Here is a 20,148-nt window from a genome sequence, read left to right on the forward strand (position 1 = left end):
AATACACTAGACGATTTGCAAGAACCCCAGAAGTGCGAGTCCGGGCACCAGCCAATCAGCAAAGAGCCGTACATTCTGTTTTGGCAACAATTCTCGAGATTGAGGATTTAAAGCCGGAACAAAGAGAATGTTTGGTGAATTTTATCAAGGGGAAAGACGTTATTGCTCTTCATCCTACAGGATTTGGGAAAAGCTTAATATACCAACGTCATGACCAAATAGCAGCGATTGGTTAAATGATAAAAAGTACCCACCTACCGTCAACGAATTCTAACACTGCGAGGTCAGACGGTTTCTACGAAGTGAAAAAGGCTGATGAATCAGGTTAGCCTACACCTGTAAAGAATTGTAATTTTCATTTCCGCTCCCGCCTGCATCTGCGATATTTTGTCCCGCTCAGGCCTGCAAATGCCGCAAGATGGGGACTTTCGCTTTCTTAAACTCTATCGAACACGGAGAAGCGGAAATGAATTGGAAATATGTGCAAGATTAGACCAACCACACCGAATATCTGTATTAATATTAGTCTGGAGAACGGTCTGGCTGCAGCCGATGGGAAGCACCATCCCGTTGGACTTAATTCCTGATGATGGACCCCAAACCCTAACCCTAATCCTAACCATAACCAACTTAACCACGTATCTACTACCAGTTATTCAATAGCTACCAGCTTTTTATAAATTGCCACCAGTCTTTTCATTTTTTGACACAAAATGTGACAAACTGGAGCTCCACTTCCCAACCAACGGATGCCAAACCTTCACTCTGTACATCAGCAGCAGCTTGACTCTCTTGGTGAGTCAGTTTTTTGTTGAAAATCAAGCACATAAACAAGACCATGAACACTCGTATTGATCACAGATTCCTGAAAATGTGCTGTTTAACTCCATTTTGTGTTTTTTCTCGAGGTTTCAGAGCTTTTTGGCAGTGTTTGCTAATGTGTGCGTTGCGTCTCCATGGTAACTCCTAAACACTTCACCATTAGAGATACATGTAGAGCCCCTCTAAAGTATCTACAAGAGGAGTATTAGGAGTTTCCATGGCACTTACTCAACACACAGTTAGTGAATTAACCAAGTAAATGTATCAGTAATAGACGTCCAAAGAGTACAAAAAGTAGTCATGGTATTGTCATAGTTCCCTAAAAACATCTTCATGATTGTGTAAATAAGAGTGATAGTGTTTTACCTCATCCAGCTGGGCCCGGCACTGCAGGAGCTGAGCCGCTAGACTGCAGTCCTTACGGTACATGTCCTACAAAACAGAGAGCAAATGTAATAGAACGTTACGACAGACATCAATTCTTTCTAATAATTATAAAATCCATAAAAGTAATACTGTTTTATTAAAGATGCACTCAGGAGGTGTATCTTCTCTCTTGGCGTCAGTACAGGTCTCTGGACTAAAGACTGAAGAATGATTTCTCAACTTATTTATTATGTCTCCTCTTTTTTTTTTTTTTTTCTTTAAACCCATTCTCCTGACTTGTGTTGAGATCTTGTTTGCATTGGACTCTGGACTTCTGGTGAATCAAACGGCAACTTCAACCAACTCAGACCAGTTCTAGATCAGTTCTAGACGCCCAAGAAGGTCCACTTACTGTATTTTTTGGAGTATAAATCTCCAGAATATGTCACACCAGCCAAAAAATGCATCAGAAGAAAAAACAAACATATATAAGTCACATTTTTGGGGGGAAATGTATTTTATAAAATCAGAGAGCAGGAACCAACATTTCATCTTCAAAGACAAGTTCTAGTAATACCAATAGAAGAGAGAACAACAGACTGTTAACATCATATGAACAGTTCTTCAGATAAACTATAACATAAACAACAGAACAGAACAGGTTTACCAAACTCTCCATCTCACTCCAAATCACTAAATCCATTCAATTCATCCTCTGTGTCACTTCTGAGCAACTCTGTGACTTCCGGAGGTAAACAGAGCGCCGGTTCCTCTTCTGTGTAGCTGTCGTCAGACTCAGCATCAGTTCCAGTTAGAATTATTCCGGCCTTTCTGAATCCCGACAGGATGGTTTCGGTGTCACTGAAGTCCAGGCTTCGTCCATCCATCCAATGATTTCCAGGAAAGTTGCATGGTGCATCCTCCCGGTGTCACAAATTTCTCGCTCTCTCCAAACTTTCTTTCTGCTGCTCCATTATCGTTTTCGGCTGCAGATTTCACTACTTGCAGAACATGATTTTCTTTTTGGGGGCATTTGTGTTCGATCTTCTCAGTTTTCTTTATAAGTTTGTTTAAATTTAAAATGTTCAGTGGTGCAAAAATAATGGTGCGATCGACTTGCATGATACAGACAGGACAGAGGCTCTTTCTGCAGGAGACATGCACAGTAGAGTGAAGTGACAGTGGTACAGGAGTAATAATAATAGTAGTAGATACAGACACACAAGACTAGAGCCTCTCGTGACTGTCAGTGTGAAAATTTAAATTTATAAGTCACACTGGAGTATAAGTCGCAGGAAACACCCAAACCATGAAAAAAAGTGCGTCTTATAGTCCGAAAAATACGGTAAGTCTTATGGATCAGTGTTTGCTCAGTGTTGAAAATTTGCTTAAGTTTGACCGGTCAACTTCTCCAAAGCAGATGTTCACAACTCCAACCGAACGCTCTCTCCTGCCGTTGTTTCTTTTGGCGTCGGTTTTTTTACTTTTTTGTTCTCTGTTCTTCTCAGACTTTTGTAGCAGTCTTTCCACCATCTGTGTTACTGCCAGAAGATTTGTTGAAAGAAAGCTTCGACGCTCACAAGTCCACTTCCCCAAAGACAATGTCCAATTTCGGGTTTGTAGTCCAACTGAGGCTGCTTAGAGGCACAGTAACCATGACAACAGAAGTGATGATGAGGCCTATCCAGAGTTATAACAAAGCGACAATGAGCCTGACAATGAAATTTAAGAGGATGAAATGTTCAAATCACTGTTCTTCCGTGTGATCTGTTTGGGTTTATTGCACTGTTGATGCTTTACAGAAAATAGGTCTCTAATGAGAAACTTTAGAACTAATTGCAAACTTAGATTTTGTTTCCTTCAGTGTACAGTCAGCCATTCTTTGGAACATTACCCATTGAAATAGATATTTTTTACACCATACTGTGGAAGATTATAGCCAAAGGAACAACAACAACATGTTATATCTCTTTTTTTCTTTAAATAAAAAGGTTACATACTGTGGCTTTATTATTACTTAGACCAGGGATGCCCAAACTATGGACAAAAGTCGCAAAGGGTGGATATTTATTTTTGTTTTAATCTAAGAAGTTTAGAATTATTTTGAGTTTATTTCTGTTTACTGCATTCATGTGCCATTTATAGTTTAAAGTTGATGCAGAAAAAATCTACAATGTGAATAAAAACGAAAACTAAATGAAAAAGTGTGTTCAAACTTTTGATCGGTAGTGTACGTTTCATATATGTCTCCAGCATATTCATGAGGTGGTGCCCATCTTCTCACCCTCGGCCCAAGGCACATAAAATAGGACTAACTAGAACCTTTTTTCTTACTTCTCTTGCTTCACAAAACCAACTATTCAAACAGAATCGGAAACATCAGAAAGTACATCCTTACATTGTCCTCCTGGAGCTTCTCGATGGTGAGCTTGGCCTCCACCAGACGGTTGTTGAGGACAATGATCTCTCGGCTCAGGGCTCTCTTCTCGTCATCATGGTGCTGCGTCTGAAGGAAATAAACAAAAAACTAAACAGAGACATTTGACAAACTGAAGTTAACATGATCATCATCACTGAAAATTGACTCTTCTAAAGTTTAAGCCATGTGAGTATGTTGCTACCTCATCAGAAACATAGCTGGAGTTGAGTTTTGTTTCATTCCTAAAATGTTTTAGTAATCCTTTATTGTTTGTTTAAATCTCCATAGCTTAAAATGCTTTGGTCCACCTAGTGATGTCAAGTAGTGGTATTTTTCAAGTTAACAGCTCCTTTTACCTTTAGTTCAGTAGAGATTGGACAAAAATTATCTAAATGATTCTAGTGTATGTGTATGAAGTTTTAAAAACACAGTAGAGCCATCCATCCATTTTCTTTGGCTTTATCTGGTGCCAGGTCGTGGGGGCAGTAGTCTGAGCAGGGAGGTCCAGACTTCCCTCTCCACACACTTGCTCCAGCTCCTCCGGGGGGATCCTGAGGTGTTCCCAGGACAGCCGAGAGACATAGTCCCTCCAGAGTGTTCTGGGTCTTCCCCGGGGCCTCCTCCTGGTGGGACATGCCCGGAACACCTCTCCAGAGAGGCGTCCAGGAGGCATCCGGAACAGATGCCCGAGCCACCTCAACTGGCTCCTCTCGACGTGGAGGAGCAGCGGCTCTATGCCGAGATCCTCCCGTGTGACTGAGCTCCTCACCCAATCTCTAAGGAAGCACCCAGCCACCCTGCGGAGGAACTGAACTGAACCCCCCTGAACTGCCACCTTACCGTGGTGGGAGAGTTTGTGTACCCGAATGATCCTAGGAGCTATGCTGCCAGGGGCATCATGCCCCTGGTAGGGTCTCCCATGGCAAACAGGTCCTGTGATGGGTCAGACGAAGAGCAGTTCACAGAACCCACATGAACAGTAAAATACCCGTTACCGTTACGTCGCCCGGTATGGCGCAGCCAGGGTCCCACCCTGGAGCCAGGCCTGGGGTTGGGGCTCGAATGCGAGCGCCTGGTGGCCGGGCCTTCGCCCACGGGGCCTGACCGGGCTCAGCTCGAATGGACGACGTGGGTCCACCCTCCTGTGGGCTCACCACCCGCAGAGGGGTTCATAGGGGTCGTGTTCACAGAGGACTGGGCAGCAGTCGGAGACGGGTGTCTCAACGACCTGGTCTGTGGACACAGCATGTGGCTGTGGCGACGTAGAACTGTGAGATGTATATCGTGAAAATATTGTACTGTGAGATTTAGATATTGTTACATCCCTAGAAAATAGTGTAATATAGATTCTTGAATGTATAAACTGCAGCTCCTATTTATTCTACCATAACCATAACCATAGCCAGCTACCTTAAGGCCCTCATCTCAACTAATCACACCTCGAAACTATTGATAGATTTTGCAATTTGTCGATGAAGCCGACTCTGTACATATAAATGTCCAATTATATATACAGTCTATTTACATGCTGCATGCAATATAAGTACCATATATATAAACTTTCAATATAAGTTCAATATAGTCTAAATATATTAGCACAACTGTGAAATCCAACAAATCTAACTTTATTTACAGAGTCCTTTATAACACTCAAGGTAACCAAAGTGCTTCACTTCAAAATCAACACAATATAAAAACATTAAACATGGAAATCTTGGTCGATTTTTAGTTGCAAAGACACAACTTCTCTCACAAAGCCCGGTTGAAGAGGCAGCTGAGAAAAAGGATGCGTTTCTTTCGTTACTATTGGTTACCAGGCCCCAGTTTGCTTGTGTCTGCTCTCGGCTCTGCACCACACTTCTTTGTGCACAGAACTTGGCGCACAAATGTTTTGACAAGATCTCCACTATATTAAACTGCCATATTTCCCTCGTGTAGCGAACCGCTCTCAACACAGTTATATTTCCACCGCAGAGGAGCTTAAGTATGGAGATTTGTCTTGCAATTTCATTCACAGTGCTCCTATAGATTCACAGGGGATAGTTCTTGCGTGCGTAACTTTTTCTGGTGAAGGGTAGTAACTGTATCTCCATGGAGACGTTACTGCATTGGAATGTTCTGCAGTATAGCATTAAAGGTCCTATGAGACACTAATTGAGCTTTAAGACATGTTATAATTTTGTTTCCTCCTCATAAACAGACTTGGAGTTGTGTTTTGTTTGGTTCCCACATGTTTAACTAATCCTTTATTATCCACATCCCCAAAGCTCAAAATGCTCTGTTCCACCTTGTGATGTTATGAAGCTGTAGTTTTCAAGTTACAACAGCTACATTTTACCTTTTAAGTTCAGTAGAAATTGGCAGTTCCAGGGCGATTTTATTGAAAGTGTATGGAGCTCATATTACGCTATTTTCTGATCTATGTTATAATGTTGTTTCCTCATCACAAACAGACCTGGACTTGTGTTTTGTTTCATTAACACGTTTAACACACAAACCCTGCAGATTTAGGCTACGTTTAAATGATGACGACATGAACAGAAGACGCAAAAGTGGCGTCGCGTCGTCACTTTTTATTCTGCGTTTAGACGAGCGTTTTCAGGAGGAAATCTGCGCTCATACTGTGACGCAAAATGTGTGGAAATCGATTGTGTATGCATGCCAGGTAGCTCGGCGGTTATGTATGTGACGTAAACACGTATGAGACCTGAGCAGATCTGACCAGAGTTTTGCGTCTTGGGCAGTGTAGACGGAAACGCAACGGCGGAGCGTATTCAACTTTTCCACTCTAGAGGGTGGTTTCAGATTTTTGCATTTTTAAGCCCCAAAAACGCCATCACCGTCTAAACATAAGGCACTTCTGATAAAATATTTTGTCATTTTTACCTGTAAGTGTTCTCGTGTAAACAGTTCTTCACTCTGTTCCACCTTGTGATGTCACGTGGTAATACAGGAAAAGTCTCACTGTGTTTTTAAAGTCCATACACCTTCACTAGATTCATTTGGATCATTTCTAGAATTGCCAATCTCTAATGAACAAAAGGTAAAACGTTGCTGTTAACTTGAAAACTACCACTTCATGTCATCACAAGGTGGAACTGAGCATTTTGAGCTTTGGAGATGTAGACAGATAACCAGGCTGACGCCACCTAGTGCCGCCACTCAATTACATTTCTCTCCAGCGACTAGGTCAGAAATCAGAATACACTAGACGGTTTGCAAGAACTCCGGAAGTTGTAGACTGCGTTCCAGCCAATCAGTGAAGAGCTGTGAAGTAATGATGTCAAACTCAAGCGTCTGTCTGGGTCCCTTTTGTGGAACAGCACAACAGTAAACAAAGCGTCGAGATGGATGTAGACCAGGGGTGTCAAACTCATTTTGGTCCAGGGGCCGTATATAACCTACTTTGATCCCAAAGGGGCCGGATCAGAAAACTCATGACATATAAACCCCAAAAATAACAATAAGTTCAAATATTTGTGCAGAGAAATCGCAAATCTATTAAAGAAATCTTTTTTAATTGATGAACTCTTTCTTTTACAAAATATTATAATATTATGAACAACCTGAAACTTTAAGAAAAATGCAATTTCAACACAATGTTTTAACATGAACTTGTATGTAAATAGGAATAAGTCATTTTTTCTTGGAAAATCCTGCACTCGGCTCCACTTTTCTCATTTTTGAAATTTTTCTGATGAGGGTGTCACGGTCAACAGTCAAAACGATCGTCCTTTAAGAGCGTTTGGAAAGAGTCAAGTCTTCATTTGTGCTGCTCTGGTGGGAGGGGCCACGTACAGAGACGCTGGAGACGCTGCTGTGCTAAGCAGTGCAGAAAATGACCAATATTTTAATAGAAAATATAATTAAAATATTTTAGTAGAAAATCAGCCGAGCACCAGATTAAAGGTCTTGGAGGGCCGGATCCGGCCGCCGGGCCGTATGTTTGACACTCCTGATGTAGATGAAGACAGACATTCTGTGTTGACAACAATTCCCTGAGCTCGAGGATTTAAAGCCAGAACAAAGAGAATGTTTGGTGAATTTTATCAAGGGGAAAGCCGTTATTGTCCTTCTTCCTAAGAGATTTGGAGCATTACATACGTCACAACCAAATAGCAGCGACTGGTTAAATAAAAAAAGTACCCGCCTACTGTTGAGCGAACAAATCCTAATGCTGCGAGGTCAAACGGTTTCCACAAGTGAAACCGTGAAACCGTCTAATGAATCAGGCTAGTAGACAGACTAATAATAAAAGATTACTCAAATATGTGTGAATGAAACAAAACTCAACTCCAGGTCTGTTTCTGACATGTAAACATTATAACATAGCTAAGAAAATAGCGTCATCTGAACCCTTTAATATTCCTGTACATAAACTAAAACACAAACCTATATTTTCAGTTCTTTAAAGTACAATTCTCCCAGGTGACCTTACGTATCCTTCCATCACCTGTGCCTCACATCGCCCCTTTAGCATCGCCAGCAAAACAACCGCGCTAACAACGACTATCATTAGCTTTAGCGCTCTATTCAAGATCCGCGTCGCCTGATGTGTTAGCAGACAAGACAGCTAATTGTGTGTTATCCGGCGTGACACAAATGAAGCGAGGTGCGCCGGACTGGAGAACAAAGCTCGGGCTACCGCGGCGCGCTCGGAGGAGGACAGTGGGGCGGAACAGGCTGTAATTAGCGTCAATGGCACCACCAGCTCGCCTTTCATATTCAGATCAGCTCCAGACCGCTCCTGTTTGCTACGCTGACAAACCTCCTGTCTGTTTTAGGAGAGGCCAGGTTCATCGTTCGTTCATTCGTTTTTCAGATTAAAATCAAAAGTTAAAAAATACAAAAAATAAAAAATCTTAATTATTTGTCTCCAAACCAAAATGAAAAATAGATAACGATTAGTTTTTTTCAGTTTTTGATTTTGTGTTTTTACAGTTTCATCAGATTTTGACAGTTTTGATCTGTAATAAAAACTGGAGATATGGACTGATCCCAGGACTAAAACCGGACTGAACCAGAACTGATCCAGGACTAAACCAAGATTGATCCCAGGACTCAACCAGGAGGACTAAACCAGGACTGAGCGAGGACTAAAACAGGGCTAACACAGGACTAAACAAGAACCGAACCAGTGCTGATTCCTGAACTAAACCAGGACTGATCCCAGGACTGAACCAGGACTGATCCCTGGACTAAAACCAGGACTAAATCAGGACTAAACCAGAACTAAACCAGGACTAATCCCAGGACTAAAACAGGATTAAACCATGATTTATCCAAGGATTGAGCTAGGACTAAAACAGGACTAAACCAGGAGTAAACCAGAACTGAACCAGGACTGATCCCAGGACTGAAACAGGACTAAACCAGGACTGAACCAGAACTGAACCAGGATTAAACCAGGACTGATCCCAGGACTGAACCAGGATTGAACTAGGACTAAAACAAAACTAATCCAGAACTGAACCGGGACTGAACAGGACTAATCCTAGGACTGAACCAGGTCTGAACCAGAAGGACTAAACCAGGACTAAACCAGGACTGATCCCACGACTGAACCAGGTGGACTAAAACCAGGACTGAGCTAGAACTAAAACCAAACTAAACCAGGACTGAACCATGATTAAACTAGGACTGATCCCAGGACTGAACCAAGATTGATCCCAGGATTGGACCAGGACTGGACCAGTTGGACTTAGATCTGTACTCAGATGAATTCGTGGGAGTTGGCGACACCAGATCGTTCCGTTTCTGGAGCCGTTTTCCATCGAATTAGTGTGGACGAACACTGCATCCGAAACAAAAACGACTCAAATACGTACAAGTGTGGATGGGCCTATGTCTCTGGGCTGGCCTGGGAACGGCCCAGAAGTGTGTGTGGAGAGGGAAGTTTGGGCCTCCCTGCTCAGACTACTGTCCCCGTGACCCAGCCCCAGATAAAGTGTAAGAAAATGGATGAATATTTATTGTTTTATCACTTTAAGAATGAAGTATAGACAACTAGAAAAGCACTCAGAGAGCGCAGACCTCCGCCAAGGACTACCCTCATTTTTTATATAAATTGCGATAAACTCAGTCTTCTGGATCAGATCCGGATCAGCCTTTGGAATATGAAAGAGGATCCCATTGTCCATCCCTGAGTCAAATTTCATGGGGTTTGGTCAATAATTAACCGAGATATTGAGAAACAAAATTTTTGGCCCCATTTACCACAATGTTAACTAAAATTTCAAAGTGATCCAGAATCCAGGATTTCTTCCGGATCACCCCCAAAATGAAATCAATTCTTCCTTTTCACATTTCCAACAAATCCTGAAAATTCCATCAAAATTGGTCCATAACTTTTTGAGTTATGTTGCTAAAAAACAAACAAACAAACAAACAAACAAACTAGAAAAGCACTCAGAGAGCGCAGACCTCCGCCAAGGACTACCCCCATTTTTTTATATAAATTGCAATAAAATCAGTCTTCTGGATCAGATCCGGATCAGCCTTTGGAATATGAAAGAGGATCCCATTGTCCATCCCTGAGTCAAATTTCATGGGGTTTGGTCAATAATTAACCGAGATATTGAGAAACAAAATTTTTGGCCCCATTTACCACAATGTTAACTAAAATTTCAAAGTGATCCAGAATCCAGGATTTCTTCCGGATCACCCCCAAAATGAAATCAGTTCTTCCTTTTCACATTTCCAACAAATCCTGAAAATTTCATCAAAATCGGTCCATAACTTTTTGAGTTATGTTGCTAACAGACAAACAAACAAACAAACAAACAGACAAACGCCGGCGGAGGTAATAAACATAAAAAAATAGACCAAACTAGTGAATAAGAACCTGTGGCCCAAACTTTTGACAGACAGTGCATGATGAAAACTGTTCCCTCCTTCAGTTCTGAAAGTGAAACTCGACGTAACGAACACCGATCTGACTTGAAACTCAGATTACAATAATGGCTGATACGTTTTATTGACTTACATCTCTGTGGATCTTCTCCTCCAGGTCCTGGTTGATCCTCTGCAGGGCTGAGTAGCTGCTCTGTATTCTGCACACACAAAACACACACACAAACACACACACACACACACAGAGAGAGAGAGTAATGAGACACGGTGGTATACAGACTGCACTCAGAGCTCTTGTGGATCTGTACATATGCCCTCTCAGCACCACAACAGCAGCAGCACGACGTCACTCTACCCCATCCAACACGTCTTATACTGAGCCAAACATAAGCTGAAGTCCCACTGTAGTCCTGGTTTAGATCTAGTTTAATCCTGCGTGATACCTCACTGAACCCAGCCCAGGCTTTGCTTCTGTTGTAGGGAGTATTATAGCTCTAATAATGAAAGCCAGATAACTGTAGTCTTGGGGTATTTCTAGTCCTGGGGAAATCTTGGCCAAGGTTGGACTTAGTTTAGTACTGGTTAAGTCCACAGTTAGACCTGACGTAGTCCTGGTTAGATCCTAAGTTAGACCTAACGTTTAACACTGTATATATATTTTTAAATGATTTGATTAGGTTCTTTTTTCCAGTCAGGTCTAACCCAGGACTTAATCAGGACTATGCCAGGTCTAACCCAGGATTTCACCAGGACTATGTCAGGTCCAGATGAACCTTGTTGGACTAGACCTGACATTCCTGGTCAAGTCCTGGGTTAGACCTGATATAGTCCTGGGTTAGACCTGACATAGTCCTTGGTTAAGTCCTGGGTTAGAACTGGTATAGTCCTGGTTAAGTCCTGGGTTAGATATGACATAGTCCTGATTAAGTCCTGGGTTAGACCTGGCATAGTCCTGGTTAAATCCTGAGTTAGACCAGACATAGTCCTGGTTAGATCCTGGGTTAGACCTGGCATATTCCTGGTCAAATTCTGGGTTCACTTGGTATAGTTCTGATTAAATCCTGAGTTAGACTCGGTATAGTCCTGATTAAATCCTGGGTTAGACCTGGCATAGCCCTGGATCTGTCACCTGACATGGTCCTGCTTTAGTTCCTGTTCTAGTCCCGCTTTAGTCCTGGTTAAATCCTGTTTTAGACCTGGCATAGTTCTGGTTAAATCTTGAGTTAGATGTGACATAGTCTTTGTTAAGTCCTGGGTTAGACCTGACATAGTCCTGGTTAAATCCTGAGTTAGACCTGATATAGTCCTGGTTAAATCCTGAATTAGACCTGGCATAGTTCTGGTTAAATCCTGGGTTAGACCTGACATAGTCCTGGTTTAGACCTGTCACCTGACATAGTCTTGATTTAGTTCCTGTTCTAATCCTGCTTTAGTCCTGCCTTAGTCCTTGTTCTAGTCCTGCTTTAGTTCTAGTATAGTCCTGCTTAGTCCTGGTATAGTCCTGGTATAGTCCTGCTTTAGTCCTGCCTTAGTCCTTGTTCTAGTCCTGCTTTAGTATAGTCCTGCTTTAGTCTGGTATAGTCCTGCTTTAGTCCTGGTATAGTCCTGCTTTAGTCCTGGTATAGTCCTGGTATAGTCCTGGTATAGTCCTGGTATAGTCCTGCTTTAGTCCTGGTATAGTCCTGGTATAGTCCTGCTTTAGTCCTGGTATAGTCCTGCTTTAGTCCTGGTATAGTCCTGCTTTAGTCCTGCTTTAGTCCTGGTATAGTCCTGGTATAGTCCTGCTTTAGTTTAGTCCTGGTATAGTCCTTTAGTCCTGTATAGTCCTGGTATAGCTGGTTAGTCCTGGTATAGTCCTGTTACTGGTATAGTCCTGCTTTAGTCCTGGTATAGTCCTGTATAGTCCTGTATAGTCCTGCTTTAGTCCTGTATAGTCCTGGTATAGTCCTTAGCTTTAGTCCTGGTATAGTCCTTATAGTCCTGCTTTAGTCCTGGTATAGTCCGGGTATAGTCCTCCTTTAGTCTGCTTTAGTCCTGTTTTAGTCCTGTTCTAGTCCTGCATGCACTAGTCTCTTTAGTCCCTGTTTAGTCCCGGTGCTGTGTGGATGAGACAGGACCATATGGAGGCTCTTTTAGTCCTGCTTTAGTCCTGTTTTAGTCCTGTTTTAGTCCTGTTCTAGTCCTGCATGGCGCTCACGGTCCTTTAGTCCCTGTTTAGTCCCGGTGCTGTGTGGAGGAGACAGGACCATATGGAGGCTCTTTAGTCCTGCTTTAGTCCTGTTTTAGTCCTTTTAGTCCTGTTCTAGTCCTGCATGGCGCTCACGGTCTCTTTAGTCCCTGTTTAGTCCGGTGCTGTGTGGATGAGACAGGACCATATGGAGGCTCTTTTAGTCCTGCTTTAGTCCTGTTTTAGTCCTTTTAGTCCTGTTCTAGTCCTGCATGGCGCTCACGGTCTCTTTAGTCCCTGTTTAGTCCCGGTGCTGTGTGGAGGAGACAGGACCATATGGAGGCTCTTTTAGTCCTGCTTTAGTTCTGTTTTAGTCCTGTTTTAGTCCTGTTCTAGTCCTGCATGGCGCTCAGTCTCTTTAGTCCCTGTTTAGTTCCCGTGCTGTGTGGAGGAGACAGGACCATATGGAGGCTCTTTTAGTCCTGCTTTAGTCCTGTTTTAGTCTTGATATAGTCCTGCATGGCGCTCCCGGTCTCTTTAGTCCCTGTTTAGTCCCGGTGCTGTGTGGAGGAGACAGGACCATATGGAGGCTGTGAGTGTCGCTCCAGTCGCCCGAGGCTCCATCTGCCCCACGCTCTAATCTGCTGGGTCACACTCAGGACACGACGCACGACACACGACTTTTGAACTCAGTACGATAAAACGATTTAACGAGTCGAGTCGAATCAGAAAGTATGTATTGTTTGTTCTTTTTAAAGATCGGTATAAAAGATGAACGCAAGAGGATGGACTGTTACTTTAGTATTTTGGTTCCATTGTTGAGGCTGCAGAATAAATATTTATCTATCTTATCTCTCTAAAGAGGGGTTATTATGCAAAACCATGTTATAATGTTGTTCCCTCATCAATGGTGGAAAAGTAACGAAGTATAAAAGTAAATGTACAATACCTAAGAACAAATTTTAGGTATCTGTACTTTACTTAAGTAAATTTTACAGTGGATGCTTTTTCTTTTTTTGAGAACATGTATCTCTACTTTCTGTCCTAACTTTGAGCAAACCAAAACCACAAAAACAGCTAGAAAAATCAACTGAATCACTTAAAAATTAAGAAATCAATTGAATCACTTAAAGGGTCCATCTCATGCAAAATCAACTTTTCAGAGCTTTCTACCTTCTAAGAGTGATGTGTGGGTCTTGTATATGTCACCGAAGTGGTTTTTAGATTTTAACTTCTTGGGTTCTTTTTAAAGACAATGCAGTAAAGTGTGTTTACCTTGTTGACATGTTTCGGCTGCACACCAAAAGGAATGCGAGAAGGAAACGTCAGGGAGACTCACCAGAACACAAAAAGACAAAGCAGAACAGGAAAACCTAAAATCCACCATATCAGACACTGTAAAAGGAACAACCACATTCTGGATCGGGACGGGGCTCGGGTCATTGGATCGGAAAACAACAAGTTCAAACGCTGGATCAAGGAGGCCACTGAAATCAGGAAACGAGGCACGGACAGCATTAACCGTGATGACGGAGCGTTCCTCCTTTCACACACACCTGGGACACCCTCCTCCAGAGACACCGGGCGACGGGAGGCGTGGTCAGTCTGAGCGACCTGCAGGTCCATCAGGTCTGACCACGCCTACAGGAAGTAACAACAGCTGATATACGACACGTCACCACCAACACCGGTGACAGTTCTGAAGATGGCTTGCAGCTAACAGCCGAAACATGTCAACAAGGTAAACACACTTTACTGCATTGTCTTTAAAAAGAACCCAAGAAGTTAAAGTATATAAGAAGACAAAATTAACATCTTTTGCTTGGTTTTTAGATTGATTCAGCATTTTTTTTAACAAACTGCAGCGTATTTCTGCCACCCTCCCACGTGACAACGAACTAAAGCTGCTACAACAATGACACGGCAGATACGCCTATGACGCGTTTGAAGAAGCAGAAAACACTTTGCACCCGCCCCTCTCCCTGCTCCACCGCCTCCGCCCCACCTCCACCCCATCTGCAGTGTACACGATATAATAAGTTTATCTACAATCAGTAATGTTCAGCTGATGTCGACGTGGTGCTTGAGCTTCGTGCATCTCAAAGTCCTCGTCCGATTCCGGGTCCAACACATGCGGCTGAACGCGCTGTATCGCCATGATGAATAAAAGTTTATTCCTGCCACTATCAGGGTGCACGTCTGTCTCCCCCTCCCTCCCTGAGATGGCGGAGGAAGGGCGGCTCACTCAGAGCCTATGTCACGTTTGGAGGGCGGAGCCTGTGCTTTCTCAGGACGGGCGGGAGGATGAACAGTAGTCGGCCTTTCATAGTTCCTGGTCTGTGACTGTCTCCAAGAAATCAATAAGATTTCATAACTATTGTGTAATGGATGTTCCAAAACCCAAATTGTGCTTGAAGATACAATGTGAAAAGAGTTATTTTGCATGAGATGGGCCCTTTAAAATCAATCAGCTGGATTCTTTATCAGAATCACTACATTTGTTCTAAAACTCTCTGCAAAATACTTTTACTTTTTGGTCAAGTCATTTTCTTCAAGTCATTTTATTTATATAGCACATTTAAAACAACCGTAACAAGTTGCACCAAAGTACTACATATATTACCATACATAAAAAAAGTGACTTAATACACAAAGATAATAGTCTAAAGTCGAGCTCATGGGCAGTGGAGCAACATCTTGAAGAAAATTGGTTTTAGGAGGGTTTTAAAGTGAGGTAGGGAGGATCTCAGATGAAGAGGGAGGGCAGTACAATTTTAAACTTTCGGTACTTTAAACTTAAACTTTAAGTACTTAATACTAGTAGATTTTTTCATGTGATACTTTTACTTTTACCTGAGTAACTTTTTGCCCCTGTATCTATACTTTTACTTATACTTCATCCACCACAAAGAAGTACCTGAAGAGTTTTTGACGTCATCCATGCAGGTTTGAGTAATTTAGCGATCTCCCCCAGGCCCTATTCGAACCTTCCTTATGTTTAGATTCTGTGCAGAGCTCAGCCCAGCAGCTTTAAAGAAAGTTACAGTGTCACTTTGCCCGGGGACTGCAGATGGAAAGCAGCTTTAGCTAAATCTGGTGTAAAGCGTCTCTTATTTTACGAGATTAAAGTGACGGCGCACGGTCCCTGTTAAAATCAGCCAATAAACTCAACTTTAAAGAAGCATTATGTTACTTTTCTAGGGGAGATTCTGTATTCTCTTTATCTCTACGATGATTCTTGCTTTGGCTCTAGACTTTGAATCTATACTGCAGAACATGGCACCAGGCGAGTTACCGTTCAGATCGGTGCAGGATAGATGATTAAAGCCGCACTGTGGGATATTCTAGACAAAGCACTAACATTTATACAATGTACTTCAGGGGTCTATGGTTACCAGGAGTTCTCCGCAGTCCCAGGACAGAACCAGGAGGACTAAATCAGGACTGAACCAGGACTAAACCAGGTCTAAACCAGGACTGATCCAGGACTAAACCATGACTGAACCAAGACTGAACCAGGACTGAACCAGGACTAAACCAGGTCTAAACCAGGACTGATCCAGGACTAAACCATGACTGAACCAAGACTGAACCAGGACTGAACCAGGACTAAACCAGGACTGAACCAGGACTAAACCAGGTCTGACCCAGGACTGAACCAGGACTAAACCAGGTCTAAACCAGGACTAAACCAGGACTGAACCAGGAGGACTAAATCAGGACTGAACCAGGTCTAAACCAGGACTGATCTAGGACTAAACCATGACTGAACCAGGTCTAAACCAGGACTAAACCATGTCTGACCCAGGACTGATCCAGGACTAAACCAGGTCTAAACCAGGACTGATCCAGGACTAAACCATGACTGAACCAAGACTGAACCAGGACTGAACCAGGACTAAACCAGGACTGATCCAGGACTAAACCAGGACTGAACCAGGACTGAACCAGGACTAAACCAGGTCTGACCCAGGATCTGAACCAGACTGAACCAGGACTGAACCAGGACTAAACCAGATCTGAACCAAGACTGAACCAGGACTAAACCAGGACTGACCCAGGTCTGACCCAGGACTGATCCAGGACTAAACCAGGACTGAACCAGGACTGAACCAGGACTAAACCAGGTCTGACCCAGATCTGAACCAAGACTGAACCAGGACTAAAACATGACTGAACCAGGTCTAAACTAGGACTAAACTAGGACTCAACCAGGACTCAACCAGGCGACGGCTGCACTCAGTCCTGGTTCAGTCCTGGTTCAGTCCTGGTTCAGTCCTGGTTCAGTCCTGGTCCCTCATGTTTCAGCTTCTTATAGGACAGTACTGCAGATATCACGAGCCTATGCAGGTTGTTTTGACATTTAAGTTGTAGCTATTTTATATTTGTTATTTTTTTTATATCTCACGTCGGGAGAAGTGGATGGAACGGTGAACCCCTGTGTACCACGCTCACTACACCCCTGCCTCTTACTACTGTACATGTATCATTTTGTACTCCAACTTTGTGCACTAATAAATGGACAGTGGTTTATGTTTTATAAGCATCTAACTGTTCCCAAAAGGCTCGCCCTCTTTCTTATAATCGTCTCAATTTCTTGCAGCCTCTAAAATGAGAAGCTCTCTGGACATTTTTGTTTTGTAAAGGTAGCTCACCGGAGGAAAAAGGTTGAAGACACCTGATGTACTTATTTATATTGTGAACTACTGACACTTTGCAGTAGCATCAGGCTGGGGGTGTTCTACATGCATCTATTCTGTTCAGCAGTTACCAAGGAGACACAATGCAAACACTGCCAAATAAGTTTCACGAACCATGAACGCTCACATTGATCACAGGCTCCTGAAAATATGCTCTTTAAATCCATTTTGTATTTTTTCTTGAGTGTTCAGACAGTCTTGTAAAGTTTTTGGCTGCATTTACTGATGTGTGTCGCCATGGTAACATTTGGGAACTTTCCGCCGCACAGTGTCACCGCAAAAAGCATCAATTAATCCCACTCTCCGAACGCAACGCTGACTCGTCTTAATATCTTTTCGGGGGGCAACGGTTTTGTGCGGGTCACGTCTGAACCCTCTGATCCCTGCCGGTCCCTGCCAGCGCCTGACATTTCACACATTTCACACTGTGCGATCAATAACACAAATCGGACACTTCTGCGCCGTAATGGGGAGAGAGCAGAGCGGAGACGCAGGCTTCAGCTCACACAGAATATGTCATTTAAAAGGCCCATATGACACTGTTCTCTGTTATATCTGTGTTATAATGTTGTTTCCTCATCACAAACAGACCTGGAGTTGTGTTTTGTCACATGTTTAACACACAAACCCTGCAGATTTAGGCTGAATTCTTCTCTCAAACTGAAAATAACTCCATACACTTTCACTAGAATCATTTTGAAACAGAAACAGGAACAGAACACAACTCCAAGTATGTTTTTGAGGGGGTAACAACATTATAACATGAGTCAATTTTGTGTAAAATAGGACCATTAAATTGTTACTGTGTAAATGTAAATGTTACTGTTAAAGTTACTGTTACTATGACTGTACCGGCGTGTCAAAGCCTGATCTCATCAGATCTCAGAAACTCAGCAAGGCTGCTTGGATGGGAGACACTGGGAAAATCAGGTGCTACAGTGGGGCGCAAGTCACAAAAAACTGTCATTGTGTCCTTAGGCAAGACACTTCACACCCACACTGCCTAGTATGAAAGTGATGTGTGTGTGTGAGTGATTTTGGTGGTCTGAGGGGCAGATGGTTCAGATTGGCAGCCTTGCTTCTGTCAGTCTACCCCAGGGCAGCTGTGGCCACAATAGTAGTTTACCACCACCGGGTCTGGAGTGACTGAATAATGAACTGTAAAGCGTCTTTGAGACATATGTATGTACTTACTGTTTTAAAAACATGAAAAACAGAGCTATTTCAGTGAACTAGTTCATAAACAGTTTGCAGTGGTCCAAACTTATACCACACTTATGCATTCTGAGCATCCTGATTATTACAAGGCATTTATAAGCACTTTTCTTTCACTTTTGACATTTGTGAGCTTTTAGCCATGGTATAATGCTGTTCTCCCTTTAAAAAAAACTTGAGTCATGTTTATTTCATTTACATGTTTAAGTAATTCTTTATTATTAATCCGTCTACGTCTCTAAAGCTCAAAATGCTCTGTTCCACCTTGTGATGTCATGAAGTTTTCCAATTAAGAGCTATTTTTACCTTTAGTTCAATAGAGATAGGCACTTCCAGGGCTGAAATCATCCAAATGATTGAAGTAAAGTTATTCAATTAAATACTAAACATGCAGGATTTGTGCGTTAAACATGTGTGAATGAAACTAAACACAACTCCAGGTCCTGTTTGTGATGAAAAAACATCATAACATAGCTCAGAAAATAGCGTTTCTTTTTAATCAAGACACAGTGGACTTAGTTTGACCTCAAGAGCTGCTTATACAATACATCTGTACTGGATTGCGAGACACATTTTGCTCAAATACATGCGGGAAAAAAAAAAAAAATCCTCATATACGGGCTCTCTTTAAAGTGAAATTATAATTATAGAAAGACTCGTGATGGTATTTTTCCACGCTGGGCTAATTACGCGCTTCTATAGCTTTGTACCGTGGCGGACATGTTGGAGATACTAGACATCTTTTCATTAGAGGTGCTGAATGTCAAGCTTGTCAGAATCCACTGTTGGGAGGACTCACTCGGTCGCCGTTAGCAACAAAAGATTACATAGGCTCTGTGTTAAATCGCCATGAGGATTTCCTATAGGGCTGTATGCAAAATGTCAAGGCTTAGACGGCGGCTCAATAGTTTCAATTGGGGGAAGCGTATGGGAAATTTAATGAGTTTGGAGGATGTCTTTATGAATCCTCGGCAGACGTGTAAGGACATAATTACGAATCGCTACGGGGAGAGTGAGCTTGAAGTGTACGGGCGTTTTCTATACCGGCCCAGAGTGGACAAAAAAAGACCAGAAGAGATTGTAGCCTACTAAGACAAGCAAGAATGTTCATTAGTTTCATGTCATGTGCGAATTAAATATGCAAGATACATTATTTTTTTCTTAAAGGGCCTGGTCTGTGTTATGTTTCCTCACCAAGAACTAAAAAAAATAAAGTGGAATCAATTTAAAGTGTATATGGTGCATTTAAGTACTATTTCTAGTGTTTTTTGTTTTTTTTTGGTAAATTTAGTGCAAAAGCGTTGTGTTAAAAACAGTCAAAAGCTGAGTCTCTGTTGCCTCCGGTGGCTTCTGCAATTTCAAGTACTATGTGACATCACACAGGAGTTTCTGATACAAATACTTGGCTGAAGGGGCAGAGTTTGAAGTGTGGATACCTTTTTGACCCCCCCCCCACTCTCCCCTTTAGTCTTCCAGACCCCACTCCTCACTATTCTCTTTAGTCCTTTAACCCCTGCCCCTCCTCACTTTGCCCTTTAGTCCTCCAGACCCACCCTGACTCTCCCCTTTAGTCCTCCAGACCCCATCCCTCTTGACACTCACCTTCA

The 20,148-nt window shown here is 42.5% G+C and overlaps 1 protein-coding gene across 1 annotated transcript in view; it reads right to left on the minus strand.

Annotated features, from left to right (window-relative positions):
- LOC110162756 (brain-enriched guanylate kinase-associated protein-like) overlaps positions 1–20,148 on the minus strand; it is a 50,837-nt gene that overhangs the window by 13,337 nt on the left and 17,352 nt on the right. Inside the window, 3 exon segments of the mRNA XM_055149497.1 lie at positions 1,189–1,254; positions 3,587–3,694; positions 10,593–10,659. Of these exon segments, the coding sequence (XP_055005472.1) occupies positions 1,189–1,254; positions 3,587–3,694; positions 10,593–10,659 (241 nt within the window).

This window comes from Boleophthalmus pectinirostris, unplaced genomic scaffold, assembly GCF_026225935.1.
Source record: "Boleophthalmus pectinirostris isolate CB_2022bp ecotype Guang Dong unplaced genomic scaffold, ASM2622593v1 HiC_scaffold_13, whole genome shotgun sequence".
In the NCBI taxonomy this organism is placed as follows: domain Eukaryota; kingdom Metazoa; phylum Chordata; class Actinopteri; order Gobiiformes; family Gobiidae; genus Boleophthalmus; species Boleophthalmus pectinirostris.